An 18846-nucleotide genomic window follows, 5' to 3' on the forward strand; every position below is an offset into this window, starting at 1 on the left:
CCATGACCCAGTGATAATTGTCTGCTTTGATACAAAAATGAAAACCACTGGGCTGGGTACTCAGCGACACTTTACTCTCCTTCCCTGACATTCTAGACAAGCTACGATCAATCACTACTGAATACTTTCAGCAAAATATGGATTTGGTTTCCTTGCTGAGCACACTGCAGGAGGCTTACTAATCAGTGGCGAGAAGCCACCAATATTCAGATAGCCTCCCAGCCCTGCTGCCTGGAGGACCAGCATCGGCTTCATCTGGAATCAGAACTTAAGCAAGCTTCAGAAGCCCATAAATCCAAGCCCACCTCGGTCTGGATAAGGTTTGTACGAAATTCAATCTTTGCCACACTGACATCTCAGAAAAACTGAAACTTTACATCCAAAGCAGCAAACCGTGTTGGTAAAATGCCTACAATGTTTCTCATTGCAACATAGACCTATTACTCTCTGTACACATTACCATAAACTAATTAGCAACCCTCAGGACATCATGACAGAATTGTGCCACCATTTAACCCATTTATATTGTGCCTCCGAACCACTTTCCGCCATTCGGTTACAGGCTTTTTTTTAATAAACTCTGCCTTACCACACTTTCGTGCACACCACTAACAAATTATGGAAGCTGATGTTACCATTTTGGAAATTACAGCAGCAATTTGTAGCCTTAAGACCAATAAATGGCCCAGACGTGATGGTTATATGGATCTCTTTTATTAAAAATTCTCTGACCTCCTTATCCCCCACCTACAGCCAGTTTTAAACCATCTAAAAACTGACCACCCTTTCCCACTGGAATCATTCAAGGCCAATGTGGTCATGAACCCCAAACCTGCTATGCCTGGTCCAATTTTGACCCCATATCACTCCTCAATACTGACGTGAAAATCCTAGCAAAAATCTTGGCCATTAGGCTCATCATCTTTTTTGGGGAAGTTAATTCCTAAGCACCAGGATGGGTTCATTCTCCAGAGACAACATCCACAGAGCTATACACTATCATAAATCTCGCTTCAACCAGGCTATGTTCTTGTCACTCAATGTCCTTTGATGATTGGGCCTCGATGATTACCTTTCTTTCTTGGGTATCCACCCTTTATGCTCAACCTACTGCTATCCTGAAGTATTATGTTTCACCCCTGAGCCATTACCAGTCCATCGTTGTATGAGACAGGGTTGCCCTCTCTCCTCCGAATTATTTATCTTGACCCTGAAACCTTTGGCTGCAGCCATTCAAGCTCATCCAGAGGTTCAGTGGATGGAATTGCCGACAACATGCTAATGTTCCTTTCGTTTCGTTTCCTCACCTCATACCTTATTTACAGCTCTGCTGGGCACTCAGGCGACCTCCCACTGCTCTCCTTTCCCCTCTCTGAGCACTACAATGGCAGGTGTCAAGATTCTCCACTGACGTCAGCCGAGAGGAGAGCATCTGGGGGTCATGTGAGCGCCCCAGCTGTAAATAAGGTATTTTGCACATAAAATGTTTTCAAAAAAATAAATAAAAAAATAAGGTATTTTGCACAATTGTACAAAAAGACACACACTGCAAATGATATAATCCTGTAGCGGAGCAGAATACAGGATTTCTTCATATTAATGCTACAGACTCCTGAGCAGACAGGCAAGGAGGGAGGGGTGAAAGGGCAGAGCAGCAGGCCGATGGAGGCACATACGTAAACTAACCATGGTATTCATGGATCAACAGCCATGATTACCATGCTCAACACAGGGGGGGCACAGGCATTGTCAGGATCAACCAGATTTTTTAGAACATAGAAGGGGTAAATGACATGGCACAAGAACCGTGCTGCCTATCATGCTCTATTTTTTTTTATTTTTTTTAAGGGTTACAACTACTTTAACATTTCACATGATAATTATTTGAAGTGAATATTCACAAAATTTTATGCGTGAGAATTCTCAACTCCTTTAGTAAAAATCAGCCTTAAGATCTTCATACTATGTATTCCCTTTATGGTATAGAGCAGCCATTCTCAACCTTTTTCAACACAAAGGAACCCTTTAAATAACTCTCCGATCTCAGGAAACCCCTGATAAAAATGGCTGCATCTACAGCTCATGATACATTAGTGCAGTGGTCTCCAAATTGTGGCCTGGTGGCTAGATGTCACCCCTTTCTTGCTTTTATCCAGCCCTTGAAGAACTATTTTCATCCACTGATACCAACAATGAGAACTAATTCCCCCCACACTGAATCCAATGAAGGGACACAATTCCTCCAAATGGCACCAACAATGGGGCCCATTGACAACAATGATGGGACACAATTTCTCCCAATAACACCAATGGTGGAGCACAAATTCTTCCACTGACATCAACGATTTGGCGCCATTTCTCCCACTGACACAAATGATGGGGTACAATTCCTCCCACTGACATCAATGATGGGGCATTGTTTTTATTCCCACTTACACCAATGATGGGGCATTATTTCTCCTAATGAAACCAGAGATGGGGCGTTGTTAATTCACACTGACATTGGGACCATTTATACTCCCAATGGCCACAGTCTGGCCCCCTTTTAAATCTGAAGGACAGTAAACTGGCCCTTTGTTTAGAAAATTTGGAGACCCCTGCCTAAGTATTATGGTCAATCAGAAGAATGCTCCTTACCATTGCAGTCATTGAGAAGAATCACCCCTTTACAGATAGCCTAAAAAAGATCAATGGTTTCAATGGGAGCTTATCTGAGAGACAGAAATTGCTCATTGCTCAAGGAATCCCTAGCAACCTCTGGAGGAATCCAAGTCTTCCATGGGACCCTGATTGAGAAACCCTGGTATAGAGTGATTCTAAAACAGAGTGACTATCTCTATCTGAGACCAAAAATGAACACATCACGTCTTTATAATTTTTGCTTCTTTTTAATAATGACAAAATTCTATTACAGCTCAGCTATTATCAATGTGGCTGGAACAGCAAATTTTACAATAACGATGGGTCTATTCCAAGATTCCGGATACACCACCCCGTATACCGCCTCCCAGGTGTGGCTGAACTCCTCCTCCATCCTATATGTTGGTGTCGTTGTAACCGGAGCTACGAGCTCATCTCCATTTGTGCTCCTCATGAAAAACTGCTACGCCACCCCAACAGCTGACACCTCCTACGGTCCCAGATATAATATCATAACCAACCAGTAAGTTCATTATATATGTTGTATATTATTCTTCTCAAACTATAATAAATGTTGCCATTTTATTATTTTACCTGCATTGCCAATTAAACTCAGAGCACACAATCAGATCAGCAGCCAGGAACTATTCCATTGCAGAAATGGCCATTCCCCGGAAACCCATATTCCTCAGATATAGCTGAGTGATGGGGACCACATGATCCCTATTATCATGTTATTGGTTACATGGTTGGAAACTTCTTCCTACCTTTGACATCATTTATACAATAGCAATACACCAAGTGACCAAGTGAGTAAGAGTTGGTTTTCCTATTTAGATGAAGTGAGTGAAGGATGACAATGGAGTAACAGTGGAGTGTAGATATGGGTGGGAAATGTTATCAGTTGGACTGGAGTTTGCTAAAATTGTTCTTTAGATTTTGCTTGGGGCACTGAAGGGCAAGCCTAGAATAGAAGGCATTCAGTTTTGTACCTCCATGGGTGAAGGGTGGGAAAGTATACCAGTTCCTTGCTAAGATGAGACTCTCAAAAAGTGTCTCCCCCACTATCATGATAGACTCACCAGCCACTTTATTAGTTCCACCTTGCTAGTACCGGGTTGGACCCCCTTTTGCCTTCAGAACTGCCTTCATTCTTTGTGGCATAGATTCAACACGGTGTTGGAAAACATTCCTCAGTTCCACTACATCCCAAAGGTGCTCTATTGGATGAGATGTGGTGAGTGTGGAGGCCATTGGAGGACAGGGACCTCATTGTCCAGTGGTGAGATGATTGGAGCTTTGTGACATGGGGCATTATCCTGCTGGAAGGAGCCATCAGAAGATGGGGACACTGTAGTCATAAAGGGATGGACATGGTCAGCAACAATACTCAGGTAGGCCGTGGTGTATAAACCATGATCAATTGGTACTAAGGGGCCCAAAGTGTGCCAAGAAAATATCCCCCCCACACCATTACACCCCCACCACCAGCCTGAACCAGTGATACAAGGCAGGATGGATCCATGCACCAAATTCTGACACTTCCATCTAAATGTCGCAGCTGAAATCCAGACTCATCAGACCAGGCAACGTTTTTTTCAATCTTATATTGTCCAATTTTGGTGATCCTGCGCCAATTGTAGCCTCAGTTTCCTGTTCTTAGCTGACAGGAGTGGCACTCGGTGTGGTCTTCTGCTGTTGTAGCCCATCTGTTTCAAGGTCCAATGTGTTGTGCATTTAGAGATAATTAATATATATAAAAGGTTTCAAGGTCCGATGTGTTGTGCATTTAGATATATGTATAAAATTATTGTGGTTTAGGGCTTTTAAGGTGATTTTTAACCACTTGCAGACCGGACCATTTTGCTGGTCAAAGACCAGACCACTTTTTGCGATTCGGCACTGCGTCGCTTTAACTGACAATTGAGCGGTCATGTGACATGGCTCCCAAACAAAATTTACGTCCTTTTTTTCCCACAAATAGAGCTTTCTTTTGGTGGTATTTGATCACCCCTGCGGTTTTTATTTTTTGCGCTATAAACAAAAATAGAGCGACAATTTTGAAAAAAACGCATTATTTTTTACTTTTTGTTATAATAAATATCCCCCAAAAATATATAAAAAAAAATTTTTTCCCTCAGTTTAGGCCGATACGTATTCTTCTACATATTTTTGGTAAAAAAAATCACAATAAGCGATTATTGATTGGTTTGCGCAAAAGTTATAGAGATTACAAAATAGGGATAGTTTTATAGCATTTTTATTAATAATTTTTTATTATTTTTTTTTTACTAGTAATGGCGGCGATCTGCGATTTTTATTGTGACTGCGACATTGCGGCGGACACATCGGACATTTTTGACACATTTTTGGGACCATTGTCATTTATACAGTAATCAGTGCTATATAAATGCAGTGATTCCTGTGTAAATGACACTGGCAGTGAAAGGGTTAACCAGTGGGTGGCAGTGTAGGGGTTAAGTGTTCCTAGGGGTGTGTTACTAACTGTGGAGGGGTTGGGCTTTCATTTAGAGTACACTGATCTCTGCTCCAATCACATGGAGCAGAGATCAGCGTCACTAGTTGCTAGGCAGAATGGAGAAATGTTATTTATACAGCATTTCCTCCATTCGGCCGCTCCGTGAGACGATCGCGGGGATGCCCGCGGCGATCGAGTCCACGGGTCCCGCGACCGGACTCACGGGGGTCCCGACCAGTGCCAGAGCGCGCCGCCGCTGGCGCGCTCCCGATGGCAGGGCAGCATCGAATATTGGACGTACCTGTACACCAATATGCCTGCCCGTGCCATTCTGTCGACGTACATCGTCGTGCGCTGGTCGGGAAGTGGTTAAAGATATTTATTTATTTTTTAATGGATCTTAAATGTTTTAACCTCTTTATGCCCCCTACACACAATTGGAAATTCCACCAGCAAAAGTCCGATGAGAGCTTTTGGTCGGAAAATGCGACCGTGTGCATGCGCCATCGGACTTTTGCTGGCGGAATTCCAGCCAGCAAAAGATTGAGAGCAGGTTCTCAATTTTTAGGTCGGAAAAAGTTTAGATCCCGATTGTCTGTACCAATTCCGATGTGCAAAATTTCTACGCATGCTCGGAAACAATTTGACGCGCGCTCGGTAGCATTGAACTTAATTTTCTCGGCTCGTCGTAGTGTTGTTGTACGTCACCGCGTTCTTGGCGGTCGAAAGTTCCGAGAACTTTTGTGTGACCCGTATGTATGCAAGCCAAGCTTGAGTGTAATTCCGTCGGAAAAAACATCCAAGATTTGTCCGGCGGAAAATCCGCTCGTGTGTACGTAGCACAAGAGTAACTAGTGCTATTATTTATTTTTTATTGTTGTTTGACACTTATTAACAATAAAAAATATAACAAAAAAGCTGAAAAAAGTGTCCAGTATATGTTGCTATTTAGACTTCAAATTGTCTAAAAAAAAAAGAGAAAAAAAGGTAAAACAAGCAAATAATGAAATAAAGATACAAAAGGAAACATCCCAAATTAATTTGCACATTGCTATCTGTGTTTTTTTATTTAAATTTTTTTTTTTAAATTAAGGATGATAATCAGTGATAAGATTTTAAAAATATAACAAAAATGTTTATACTTTTAAAAATGTATTTATTTAGTGATTTGATAGAGCGATTGGGAAAATGGTGATTATTGCGGTGCCAATAGTTCAGACAGAAACAAGTTAATTCTGAAAAATCACATTAAAAGATTTTATTTAATACAAAAAAAGAAAAGAAATCAAAATACATAGGTAGAATACACAAAGTACACAAAAATGGTTATTTATTTTAATTTTTTTACTTTTTTGTATTTTTTTTTTTTTTTCTTTGAGGTGTGGTTGGACAACAACAAAAAAAGCAGTGATAAAATAGTAGCTTTTGTTAAAGTCTCTTTAAAATTTTCAAGTTGCTATTTGGACCATTTGTCTAAAACTCAAAGCACAACAAAAAAAGGAAAATTACATATTTCAAAAGTATTTTTTTTATCTTTTATTACATAATGAACGGGCCTCCTGTTTTTGCATATAAAGCCCTTTTCTAGACGTCGCCGGTCAAGTCAAAGTATTGGTGTCCCGGATCTAATCATTGGTGGAGGAAAACCCAAAAATGAAATACGTTTTAGTTTTATGAGTTTATGAGGGAAGTTCCTCACATTTGATATTATTGAAAATGACTCTAATCCTTGTCTGATGATATCACTTTTAGATGCCCCAACAAGAACGACCCGACACTCTCTGTGGCAGAAAATGGAGTGTCCCTTAGAGGGCGCTTTTCCCTTCAAGTGTTCAAATTTCTGGGAGGATTCAATCAGATTTATTTACACTGTCAGGTCGGCTTGTGTGACACCTCCACCAATGACTGCTCAGCTGTGAGTATGGATTGATAACATACATTTATTTTAAAGTTGGGATTTCGGGACAACAGCGGAATTCAAAGTAAAAAAAAAAAAAATGATGCATATGAACTTTATCTTGAAAAGGGATTTCATTAATCATTTTGGCTAATCATGTGGTTAGAAAATCCTGCCACGCTGCACAGCCAGAAAGATAACTGTCATTACCTGATTTTAGCAACTTTGCTTGTCACTTGCTTGCAGATTGGACGATGGGTTATCCTAGTGATGACGATGATGATTAAATATCTAATGAGCAGACTAGAGATGGGACCCAGGAGCCTGAAAATCTGAAAAGTAGGGGCGGCGCCCTCTAGATATGTAGTGTGGTAGAGCGGTGGGAATCACAAGACTGAAAAGAATTGCAATTTTTTTTTTTTCGGGTGTTTAAATAGTTTACTATTCCAACTGCTCCAGCTCCACTTAAAGAGGAAGTAAACCTCCCTCTGACTTTGTACAAACTTTCCCGTGGACTTTTGTACAAAGGGCGTTGGCCGTAAGTTTGTATTGCATACACACAATCGGACTTTTTAGGCAACAAACACAAACGTAGTGCCGTTTCAATGTACTGACGACACATCAAAAGAGGACGTTCAATTACTCCAGCGCCACCTTTGGTCAACTTCTGTATTGTTGTCTGATCTTTTGCATTGGTTCTGAGCATGGCGTGTTTGTACTTTGTACAAAAGTCCGACGGTTTTGTGTACACACGACCGGACTTTGCTCCATTGGACTAAATTCCACTGAGACCTTTACCAAAAAGAGAGAGAGACGAGTGTTTTCACAAAGACTGGTCTGACGATCCCACGCATCTGAAAGTAAAGGCCTGTGCACACGATCTGACTTTTTGACAACAGACATGCAAATTAGCTGTTTTACGGCAACATCCGACTGTGTGTGCGCTCCACCGGACAAACTTTTTCGGTTTTCATCTGACTTTTGTTGGCTGTGCGAACGGAAAAACTTTCTGGCAGCAAAAGTCCAATGGAGCAAAGTCTGATCGTGTGTACAGAAAACCATCGGACTTTTGTACAAAGTACAAACATGCATACTCAATGCAAAAGATCAGACAACAATACAGAAGTTGACCAAAGGTGGCAGTAAAGAGCAGAAAAAAACACGTGATTTGGTGAAAGTCGGCTGAGAAAGTCCTGCCGTGTGTATGCAATACAAGATCACGGCCAACGCCCTTTGTGCAAAAATCCACGGGAAAGTTTGTACAAAGTCCGATCGTGTGTATGAGGCAAACACAAATGATAAAGTTCCAGAAAGGAAGGGTAACCCCTGGAAGTTGCACATCTATGGTGTTCTACTGCAATGAATGGAGTGGCAACCTTAGCCTGGACTCCGACCAGGCCATGCCCCCAACGTGTTACAGTCCGCCCCCCCCCCCAGAGCTTAATCATGGGGATAGGGAAGTCGCGCGTGTGGGGAGTATTGAAGCATCATTGGTAGTCACTCGTTAGGTGCAAAAAAGGAAGCAGGTGTGTGTAATTAATTGTGATTGGTGTTAGTATGGAGGAAAGGATCTATCAGTGCAATTTGGCCTAGAGTGCTACCCTCTGTGCAATGCAAACTATTGTGAGTGCAAGAAAAAAAATAATAATATATATATATAAGCATCTATACTCCCAATTGGGCCAATAGGCAAATAAAATAACACATTTTATCAAAATATATGCAATAAAAATAATAAATAGTTTTGATCCATATTTATAGTTAAAACGATGTTTGTAAATGAATGTTTTTTGTTATTGTCTACAATTTCATGTAGAAAGAGAAGAGAAATGGATTCCCTAATAGTTTCAAAAGACACTCGATGTTGTGCAGGCATAAAGCTAATGATAAAGTGTTAAGATAACCGATCACCAGGCATGTACTGGCCATTGGGACTACCGGGAGTTTCCCGGTGGGCCGATGGCTCAGTGGGCCACTCTGATGTAAGGGGACTGGTGATGGGACACTCTGATGTAAGGGGGCTGGTGATGGGACACTCTGATGTAAGGGGGCTGATGATGGGACACTCTGATGTAAGGGAGTGCTGATGGGACACTCTGATGTAAGGGGGTTCTGATGGGACACTCTGATGTAAGGGGGCTGCTGATGGGACACTCTGATGTAAGGGGGCTGGTGATGGGACACTCTGATGTAAGGGGCTGGTGATGGGACACTCTGATGTAAGGGGGCTGGTGATGGGACACTCTGATGTAAGGGGGCTGGTGATGGGACACTCTGATGTAAGGGGGCTGGTGATGGGACACTCTGGTGTAAGGGGGCTGGTGATGGGACACTCTGGTGTAAGGGGGCTGGTGATGGGACACTCTGATGTAAGGGGGCTGGTAATGGGACACTGTGATGTAAGGGGGCTGCTGATGGGACACTCTGATGTAAGGGGGCTGCTGATGGGACACTCTGATGTAAGGGGGCTGCTGATGGGACACTCTGATGTAAGGGGGCTGCTGATGGGACACTCTGAAGTAAGGGGGCTGCTGATGGGACACTCTGATGTAAGGGGGCTGGTAATGGGACCCTCTGATGTAAGGGGGCGCTGATGGGACACTCTGATGTAAGGGGGTGCTAAAGGGACACTCTGATGTAAGTGGGCCGGTCTGGATGAAGTCCAGAGCCAAATTTCTGTCCCAGTCCAGCCCTGCCAATCACTAATCCGATCCTCTCCAGTTGTGATTGACAGCAGGCAGTGGGTGGGTCTTTAGCTAACAGACAGCCTGCTATTGGCTAAAGAATTTGCCCATGACCTGCTGCCAATTACAAGGGAAGAGCGGACCTATTGTGGAAACTTGTGTCTTGGCTTCCCCACCAGGCTCCTCCCTCTGTAACATCACCGATTGCTACGCTGTTTCCCCGAAAATAAGACCTAGCGTGATTGTCAGTGATGGCTGCAATATAACCACTACCCCCCCCCCCCCAAATAAGCCCTAGTTAAAGTCCTTGTAGGTCTTATTTTCAGGGTAGGGCTTATTTTTGGGAAAACAGGGTAGGGTTTATTTGGGGGTTAGGGCCTTATATTGCAACCATCGCCGACAATCATGCTAGATCTTATTTTGGGGGGGAAACAGGGTAGGAGGCTGCGGGCTGAGGACGTGTTTTGTCGAATTACATGTAAAATTGAGGCTCTCTTTTCATGAAGTTGGAAAAACAATGTATTAGTAAGAAATTATAAATATAAAAGTTTTACTTCATTTAGAACAGTAATATTGGAAAGAACACACTGCTGACAAGAGCAAGAAGGGTGCTGCTCACCCCTATAAATCAGTAAAATAAAACAAATTCCCCCACCAACGGGATTTTTAGGCAGCAATAAACAATAAGCGTAGCATACTATATAAAAAAGATTATTTTATTGTATGGTAAAAACATGAGCTTCACCCAGGTATTTAAAATAAAAAATATAAATAGAACCAAGCTTGTATATACAAAAATTACAATGACATCAATGGGCATACACTAAGCAGACCTAACTATAAATATACTGTATAAAATTAGTAACAGCAAAAATAAATTTTTTATAGTTCTAACGCGTTTCAACCACTAGGGTCTTCTTCAGAGATAGTCTGTTGATAGAGAGACAAGATACAACTTAATAAATCTATCGAATAGTATCCTGTACACAAACAAGGACTCTCGTATCTCTGAATCCCTGGTTGATGGGGGTGCCCCTATGGACTAGGAGTTATTGACCGTATCTGGCACTCTTCCCGGGATAGTTTCCCAGCTACTGTCTCTCCTTTTCCACTTTGGGAATCTTTTGTCCAGCCCAGCTATCCAGGCGTGGCTTACCATACAGGCAGGCTGCCTACGTTTGCACCTACTTCCTACAACCTTTGTGGGGCATAGGGTTTTTGTCGTGTGACCGCTCGTGAGCCGCGCCTCTGGGCTTCCGACCCTCACCCCACTGCTGGATTCTGTGGCGAGATGTATGGACCATATACCTTCCTTAACTTGTGAGGGACGTCTAAGCATGAACCTGGGTAAACTCCACCATTAAGCACTATAATTTATATGAACCTCTCGGCAATACTATACTGGGTAACTACACTAACAAATTTAGAATATGTTTAATACTAATACTATTCGATAGATTTATTAAGTTGTATCTTGTCTCTCTATCAACAGACTATCTCTGAAGAAGACCCTAGTGGTTGAAACGCGTTAGAACTATAAAAAATTTATTTTTGCTGTTACTAATTTTATACAGTATATTTATAGTTAGGTCTGCTTAGTGTATGCCCATTGATGTCATTGTAATTTTTGTATATACAAGCTTGGTTCTATTTATATTTTTTATTTTAAATACCTGGGTGAAGCTCATGTTTTTACCATACAATAAAATAATCTTTTTTATATAGTATGCTACGCTTATTGTTTATTGCTGCCTAAAAATCCCGTTGGTGGGGGAATTTGTTTTATTTTTCTCATTTAGAACAGTAAACCCTTTACTATGTATACAGTAATATGAAAGTAATTAGGCCAAGAAAAATCTCCAATATTGTTTCTGGGTAAGAATTTGATGACCCATTTTCTGGTTTTAGAGTTGTCCGGCTATGAGATCGGCTTCGGTCGGCAATGATGATGTGAAAGATATAACTCTTGGACCATTGAACCAGAAAGGTAAGACCTATTCCTAATAAAGAAACATTTTGGAAATATCTGATGTATCCTATTCATTTATAGATGGATTTTGCACTCTGAAAACCTCAGCCCTTAGGTGTGGTGTTCCCGCATGGGAAGCCCCGGTTCTCCTTTCGCCATTGCTAGGTGGAGTAGACAAGTCATCATCAAGCCTACAGTCTAAAATATAGCATCCTTCCCTTCCTTGTGACGAGACCTACACGCAGGGGCGGGCTGACAACTCATGGGGCCCCCGGGCAATAAGAAATTATGGGCCCCCCCGCAATCGGAGATTATGGGGCCACAAAAGCAGCTATAATCTCAGGATTTGTAGACTAAAAGGATGTCGGTAAGGGACATTTCAGAGACAGATGTAAAAAAAACACAGATTTTTACCTACTGCCCCTGGTTTTACTGAGGTTGGCAACCCTGATGGGGCCCCCTAGTGGCCCGGGGCCCTCGGGCAGTGCCCGAGTGGACAAATGGTCAGTCCGCCTCTGCCTACACGCGATATAGCATCCTTCCCTTCCTTGTAAAGCCTCCCCTTTACTAACCTGAACCCGGTCTTTCCATCGATGGAGACAATTCATGGAGATAATTCATTTGTAAATTGATCCAAAAGGAAAGTAAATATGTAATCTGAGTATATCTTCATTCCTGTATCGAATTTTCTATAAAAAAGCTAATATTGAATACATTTGCGGTGATGACCTCAGTAGCATAGCAGCCGGCTCGCAGTCTCCGCTCTAATTCATCCCAAAGGTGTTCTGTTGGGTTGACATCAGGACTCTGTGCAGGCCAGTCAAGTTCCTTCATCCCAAACTCGCTCAAAGGTGTGCCAATGCTTTTGGTAATATAGTGTAGATAGATAGATCCTGATGTTTGTATTTTGTAATGTACGAGGTGATTAACATATTTTTTTCTTTTTTATTTTTTACTTTCAGCTGCCTTGTCTTCTGGTGGAGGTAAGAGAGGAAACTCAATGTTACAATTGTGTTCATTTTACGAATCTGTATAAAACATTCAATGAAGTTAGGTGGAGGTTCAGAAATCTGGAGGGCTTCCTCTGTATAGAGGGATCAGGGTTGTTCATTTTATGAGACAAAACGAATTCCGCGTAACGACGGTCGGATAGTCCGACAACAAAACCATGGATTTTTTTCCTTCGGATATTGGCCCAAACTTGTCTTGCGTACACACGGTCACGCAAATGTTGTCGGAAATTCCGAACGTCAAGAACGCGGTGACGTGCAACACGTACGACAAGCCGAGAAAAATGAAGTTCAATAGCCAGTGCGGCTCTTCTGCTTGATTGCGAGCATGCGTGGACTTTTGTGCGTCGGAATTTTCGAAACAAGAAGTCTTCTTGTTGGAAAATTTGAGAACCTGCTCTCAAACATTTGTTGTCAGAAATTCCGACAGCAAATGTCCCATGGAGCATACACACGGTCGGAATTTAAGACAGCAAGCTCACATGGAACATTTGTATGAAATTTCAATCGTCTGTACGCAGCATAAGAGTCTTATCTGAGGAAGCCCCTTCCCAAGGATGGGATATAGAAAATATCTCAAAATTCCTCTAACCCAAGAACACGCTAAGCCCTTGTACACACGCTTGGACATTCTAATGATGCCAAGGCACTTGTTTCTGGAATGAATTCTCTCATCTGTATCATAAACTGCGTTCTTCTAAGCCTGTGTACACACGGTTGGACATTCCGACAACAAAATCCGACGGATTTTGTCCGAAACTTGTGTTGCATACACACGGGTCGGACAAAGTTGTAGGAAAATCCGATCGTTCGTAACGTGATGACGTTATTTTGTTACGATGGGACTACGTTCAGGCTAGTAGCCAATAGCTTTGGTCTAGGAATTTGATATGAGCATGCGTGGCACTTTGTCCGATTGGAATTCTCTACAAACGGACCATATTGTTGGAAAATTTTATAGCCCAGCTCTAGAACTTTGTCGGTCGGATATTCCGACGGAAACAGTCCGATGGAGCCCACACACCGTCAGATTACCAACACAGTCCGATCGGACATTTTACGTCGGAATTTCCGACCGTGTGTACAAGGGCTAAGGCAGGGGTGTCAAACTCAATTTTATCGTAGGCCGCATAAGCATTATTATTGCCTTCAAAAAGAGTCGGTTGTATCTGTAAAATTAGATGTCCAGCGCATCCCCTCCCCTTATATTAGATGTCAAGAGCCACCCCACCATCAGAAGTTGAGTCCATCACTCTCCCTTACATCACAGTGCACCCCCTTTCCTTATGCTGCTGGGAAGAAGCTGCATGCCTTGCTTGAAAGCAGAAAGTAGGGGTCTGGAGGAGGACCAGAGGAGGGCTGGAGCTCTCCTGCAGCTGCAGGAAAGGTGCGAGGGCCACAAGAAGTGGCCAGGAGGGCCGGATTCGGTCTGCAGGTCTTGTGTTTGACACCTGTGCTCTAAGCCCTCACATAAAGGTATGTTTGGAGCCCATATTGAAGACTGCACAAGCTGCAGCTGCGACTCGGTCTATTTCAATCTCCAAATGAATCCGTTACCCTAATGCTTGACAGCAGACACTGATATCAGTGAGTAGGAAGGATACTTGAAGCAAACAGACCACCGACTCTTAACCTACCCATTGTACTAATTCCAGATAGATAAATAACCATCCTCATTGAGTAATATTTCCCAAACTGTCCACTGCTCCTTGTACTCCTCTTGTCATGGCTTGGAGCCAGAAACAAGCACTGGGTAGCGCCTCCTTTCTAGATGCGGTGTTGGGGGGCTGTGTACTGAGGGAGGGGGCATCCAACATTGCAGCCAGTGTTCCAAGACTCCTGGGAAAATGGGGCCAAGTACTAGATCTACTTTTCCCATCAGGAACGCAACATTGTAAAAAATAACTTTTAACTTGTTCTTTATCTAGTGATGCCCATTGGCACTACAGAGGGGTGGGATGTCTTTGTATAAACTTACCATCCCATACATGTTACTCAGTAGGCAAGATCTTATATTTGAATATTTGGTTTGTTATACACATATTGTTGGGGGGGGGGGGGAGGTTCACTACAGATTTCTCGGTAGTATCTTATGGGGGGGGGGGATAGTTGTTACTCCCAAGAATGCTGCGTACACATGATCAGACTATGCGGCGGACTTAGTCTGGCGGACAAACCGCCAGAAAGTCCGCCAGAAGAAGACCCCCGGACGACAACAAAGAAAGCCGGGCTCCTCCGCTAGTAAAAGAGCTAGCAGAAGATAGCGAAGGAGTCTGGCGAGAAGACCCCTCAAGATGGAAGAAGACCCCCGGAGCTGTGCAATAAATTATTTTAAACCCTTGTGTGGTGTTTTTTTTTTTTTTACATTTTTTTCACCAGGTGAATAGGTAGGGGTACATTGTACCCCATACTCATTCACATAGGGTGGGGAGCCGGTATCTGGGGGCCCCCTTGTTAAAGGGGGCTCCCGGATTCCGATAAGCCCCCCGCCCGCAGACCCCGACAACCAATGGCCAGGGTTGTCGGGCAGAGGCCCTTGTCCTCATCAACATGGGGACAAGGTGCTTTGGGGTGGGGGGCTTCCTCAAAGCAACCCCCCATGTTGAGAGCACGTGGCCTGGTACGGCTCAGGAGGGGGGGAGCTCGCTCATCCCCACCCCCTTTCCTGACCAGCCGGGTTGCGTGCTTGGATAAGGTGCTGATATGGACCTTGGGGGGACCCCCACGCCATTTTTTCAGCGTAGGGCTTCCCCTTTAAAATGGTTGTAAACCCTTACAATCAACTTTGACCTACAGGTAAGCCTAGATTAAGGCTTACCTGTAGGTCCAAGAAATATCTCCTAAACCTACACGGTTTAGGAGATATTTGCCGAAAGACAGCCACCTCTGTCTATGGCGCATGCCATGAGTGGCGGCTCCCGTGCACATGCGCGGGAGTGACATCATGGGACAGCGGTAACTTAGCTGGCTCCTGTGTCAGGTAAGTGACACATGATGGACTACTATGCGATGCATAGTAGTCCATTATGCTTTACCTTTGCAGGGAATGAAAGAGGAAGTAAACCCATCAGGGTTTACTTCCTCTTTAAGTCCATACCAGGTGACAGAGCCAGCGACGTGTCAATCTCGCTGCCAAAGGCGGCGACATTGACCTCCTGTGCTAGTCCCGTCTACCTGGAGCCGCGTTCAAAACGAATGGACTTTTCTCCGTGTGCGGGAAAGTCCGTTCATTTCAAAAGTCCCGCGGACTAGCACACAGACGGCCGGATTGTCCGCTGGACTGCGAGAATTTTTGGGTCAAAACTACTTTCTAATTCCGCTGGACCTTTGGGAAAAAAAGTCAGCCGGAGCCCACACACGAGAGTCCGCCGGATATTCTGATCATGTGTACGCGTCAGAAGATTCATCTGGAAGTTCCTCTTAGCTGCCAGACCCAGAGACACCTGAAAATGTGATTGGGGGATTGTCATCTAATGGTTATGGGCACTTTTGAAAAATTACCTTTTTTTTGTCTTCCAGGCACTGCTTTACCAACTGCAAAGCTCTTCTCTGTCATTGTTTTCCTGTTACTGTTGTAATAGTATTATACTGACCCATCCGTGTGTCTTGGTGTGAGATTTGTAGATCGGTGTAGCCGTACATAGTATAGAAGGGATCTATAAATAATCAATGTGGATTGTTTAAAAGCTAACATGCCAATTGAGCCAATGTTGGAGCCAAAACCTCAGCAAGATGGAACCTATAAGAAGCAACAAGTACAGACAGAGATCTCCTCATATCTATTAAATCTTATATGACTTAAAACATGTGACATATAGAAGAGAAATAGAAGTTTACTGACCGGCAGAGACAGGAAAATCAGAAGAAAGAAAAAAAGACAAAGAAAGTCCAAACATTTTGAAACATCTACAAGACTTGTCCAGAGTCGGTCCTTTCTTCCCGGTATAATTTGTAGGGGATGAGGGGAATAAGAAGGGTATAAGACATCTCAGAAATCAGAAATACTTTTTGCTGGTAATTTATGTGATCTTTTTCTATATCTATCTGTATATATCCATCTGTATTTGATTACCAAAACAATCACTAATCTCTATTAGCTTCTAATAAAAACAAATATTATAGAAATGCTTTTCAATAAATATCATATAAATATAATAAATATATATATATATATATATATAAAGACCACCACTGTGGCCATGGGGCACTCTTGTCCTTTTTTTCTGCTGCTGGCTGTGTTGAGCCACAACATGCAGAAGAGTTGATGGAGTGGATAGTGAAGCCATCCTCATCTTCCTCATCCTATGTCACCCAGGCTCATAGTAGTTTGCCTTCCAACCCAGCTGCCAAAGCAGCCTATTCCACTGGCTCCTTGTCCACAGTTACTCCTCTCGTAGCCCCACCATCATGCACGAAGGAGTCCCCATAATTATTCGACCACAGTGTGGGTTAGATGCTGCTGGAGGATGTGCACCAATTTGAAGACTCCAATGTTGGTTCCCAGGTTGAGGAAGGGAGTAATGTGAGCCTAGAGAGAGGAGGTGCCACAGAAGGACAAGAAACTGATAGTCATGTTACCCAAGCTGCAGCATACTGCCAAGTTTGCTCCAGTGACCAGGAGGGAGGGGATGATAATGTCACTAATCGTAATTGGGTGCCTAAGAGAAGAGAGGAGGAAAGTGAGGAGGCACAACTACAACAAGGCAGGATGACCTCCAGGGTGCAGCTTAATGGCAGCCACCCTATTGCATTACACTGCAGATCTATGCAGGTGCAGGGTGCTGCTGACTTCCAAGCTTTTAAAAATTCCTTGGTGTGGGCCTTTTTTCGACAAGTGTGCAGAAGATCACACCATTGCTGTTTGAAACCTATGTCTGAAGCGTGGCCAGAACAGCAGCCGCTTGGACACCACATGCTTAACCAGACATATGAAGACCTGCCATGTAGTTCGTTGGTAGCAGCACCTGAATTAACCACATCATAGAAAAAGGCAGACTTCTCCTTGCTCCTCATCTGTGATCTCAAACCCTACTATACCACCAGTCCTCACAAAAACCTGCACTGAGAGGAATGAAGGTATAGCCATAGGTGTCCCAAGTACTTGCAGCCAATCTGCTAGCGGTACACCACCAATTGATTTTATCAGGCAAATTTCCCTACCCCAGTTGCTGAACTGTAAAAAGAAATTCGGTCCCAACCATCCACATGCTCATCGTCTAAATGCTAGATTGGCCAAATTGCTAGCTCTGCAACTGCTGCCTTTTCAGCTTGTAGACTCAGCCCCCTTTTGTGGATTTGTGGAATGTGCTGTACCACAGTAGCAGGTTCAAAAGCCCCATTTATTTTCATGTAAGGCCATTCTGGCTCTCTACCACCATGTGGAAGGCAATGTTTTGGCATCGTTGGACAGGGCGGTCAGAAGTAAGGTGCATATTACTGCTAGCGCATGGTTCAGCAGACATGGGCATGGATGTTGCCTATCCTTCACGGCGCACTGGGTAAATCTGCTGGCAGCTGGGTAGGGTGCAGGACAGGGTTCAGTGTTGGAGCTTGTTCCACCAACACACCTCCAAAAAGTTAGTGCCGATTCTGCCACAACATCGACATGCTCCCTTCCTCTTCTTCCTCCTCTATGGCCTCTTCTGCAGAATTGTCCTCTGAACCAGCAGTGCTCCCTTAGCGCTCAAGGGGCTACACAAGCAGTCCGGCAAAAATATGACATGTGGTCCTTGAGTTGGTCTGCTTAGGGGTCAGGAGCCACACTGGGGCAAAGATTCTGAGGTGGTTGATGCCACGCCAGCTTCAGCCAGGAATGGATGTATGCAACAATGGCACCAACCTTCCCTCCGCCCTCTGACAGGGACACTTGACCTATGTTCTATGTTTGGCACACGTCCTGAATTTGGTGGTGCAGCGGTTCTTGAGCAGGTATCCAGACTTACAAGATCTCCTGAGGCAGGAAAGAAAAGTCTGTGGTCATTTCCGCTGGTCATGCAATGCCAGTGCTGGGCTGGCTGACATTCAAAGAGGATGCAACCTGCCCACCAACCACCTAATTTGTGACATGCCCACCAGGTGGAACGCAACATTGGCAATGCTGAAGCAGCTGCACTCACAGCAGAGGGCCATCAAAGAGTACCTGTGTGAGTATGGCACCAGGACAGGGT

The 18846-nt window shown here is 43.6% G+C and overlaps 1 protein-coding gene across 3 annotated transcripts in view; it reads left to right on the top strand.

Annotated features, from left to right (window-relative positions):
* LOC144000355 (uromodulin-like) overlaps positions 1 to 16865 on the top strand; it is a 58602-nt gene extending 41737 nt beyond the window's left edge. For all 3 annotated transcript variants that reach the window (XM_077494147.1, XM_077494146.1, XM_077494145.1), the window contains 5 exons: positions 2915 to 3163; positions 6872 to 7034; positions 11609 to 11687; positions 12632 to 12652; positions 16199 to 16865. In XM_077494147.1, the coding sequence (XP_077350273.1) occupies positions 2915 to 3163; positions 6872 to 7034; positions 11609 to 11687; positions 12632 to 12652; positions 16199 to 16257 (571 nt within the window). In that variant the 3' untranslated portion in view covers positions 16258 to 16865. The remainder of the gene's footprint in view (positions 1 to 2914; positions 3164 to 6871; positions 7035 to 11608; positions 11688 to 12631; positions 12653 to 16198) is intronic.
* Positions 16866 to 18846: the final 1981 nt, after the last annotated feature.

The sequence above is a fragment of the Lithobates pipiens genome, unplaced genomic scaffold (genome assembly GCF_037356315.1).
Source record: "Lithobates pipiens isolate NorthernLeopardFrog02 unplaced genomic scaffold, aLitPip1_a1.2 Scaffold_22, whole genome shotgun sequence".
NCBI classification, from domain to species: domain Eukaryota; kingdom Metazoa; phylum Chordata; class Amphibia; order Anura; family Ranidae; genus Lithobates; species Lithobates pipiens.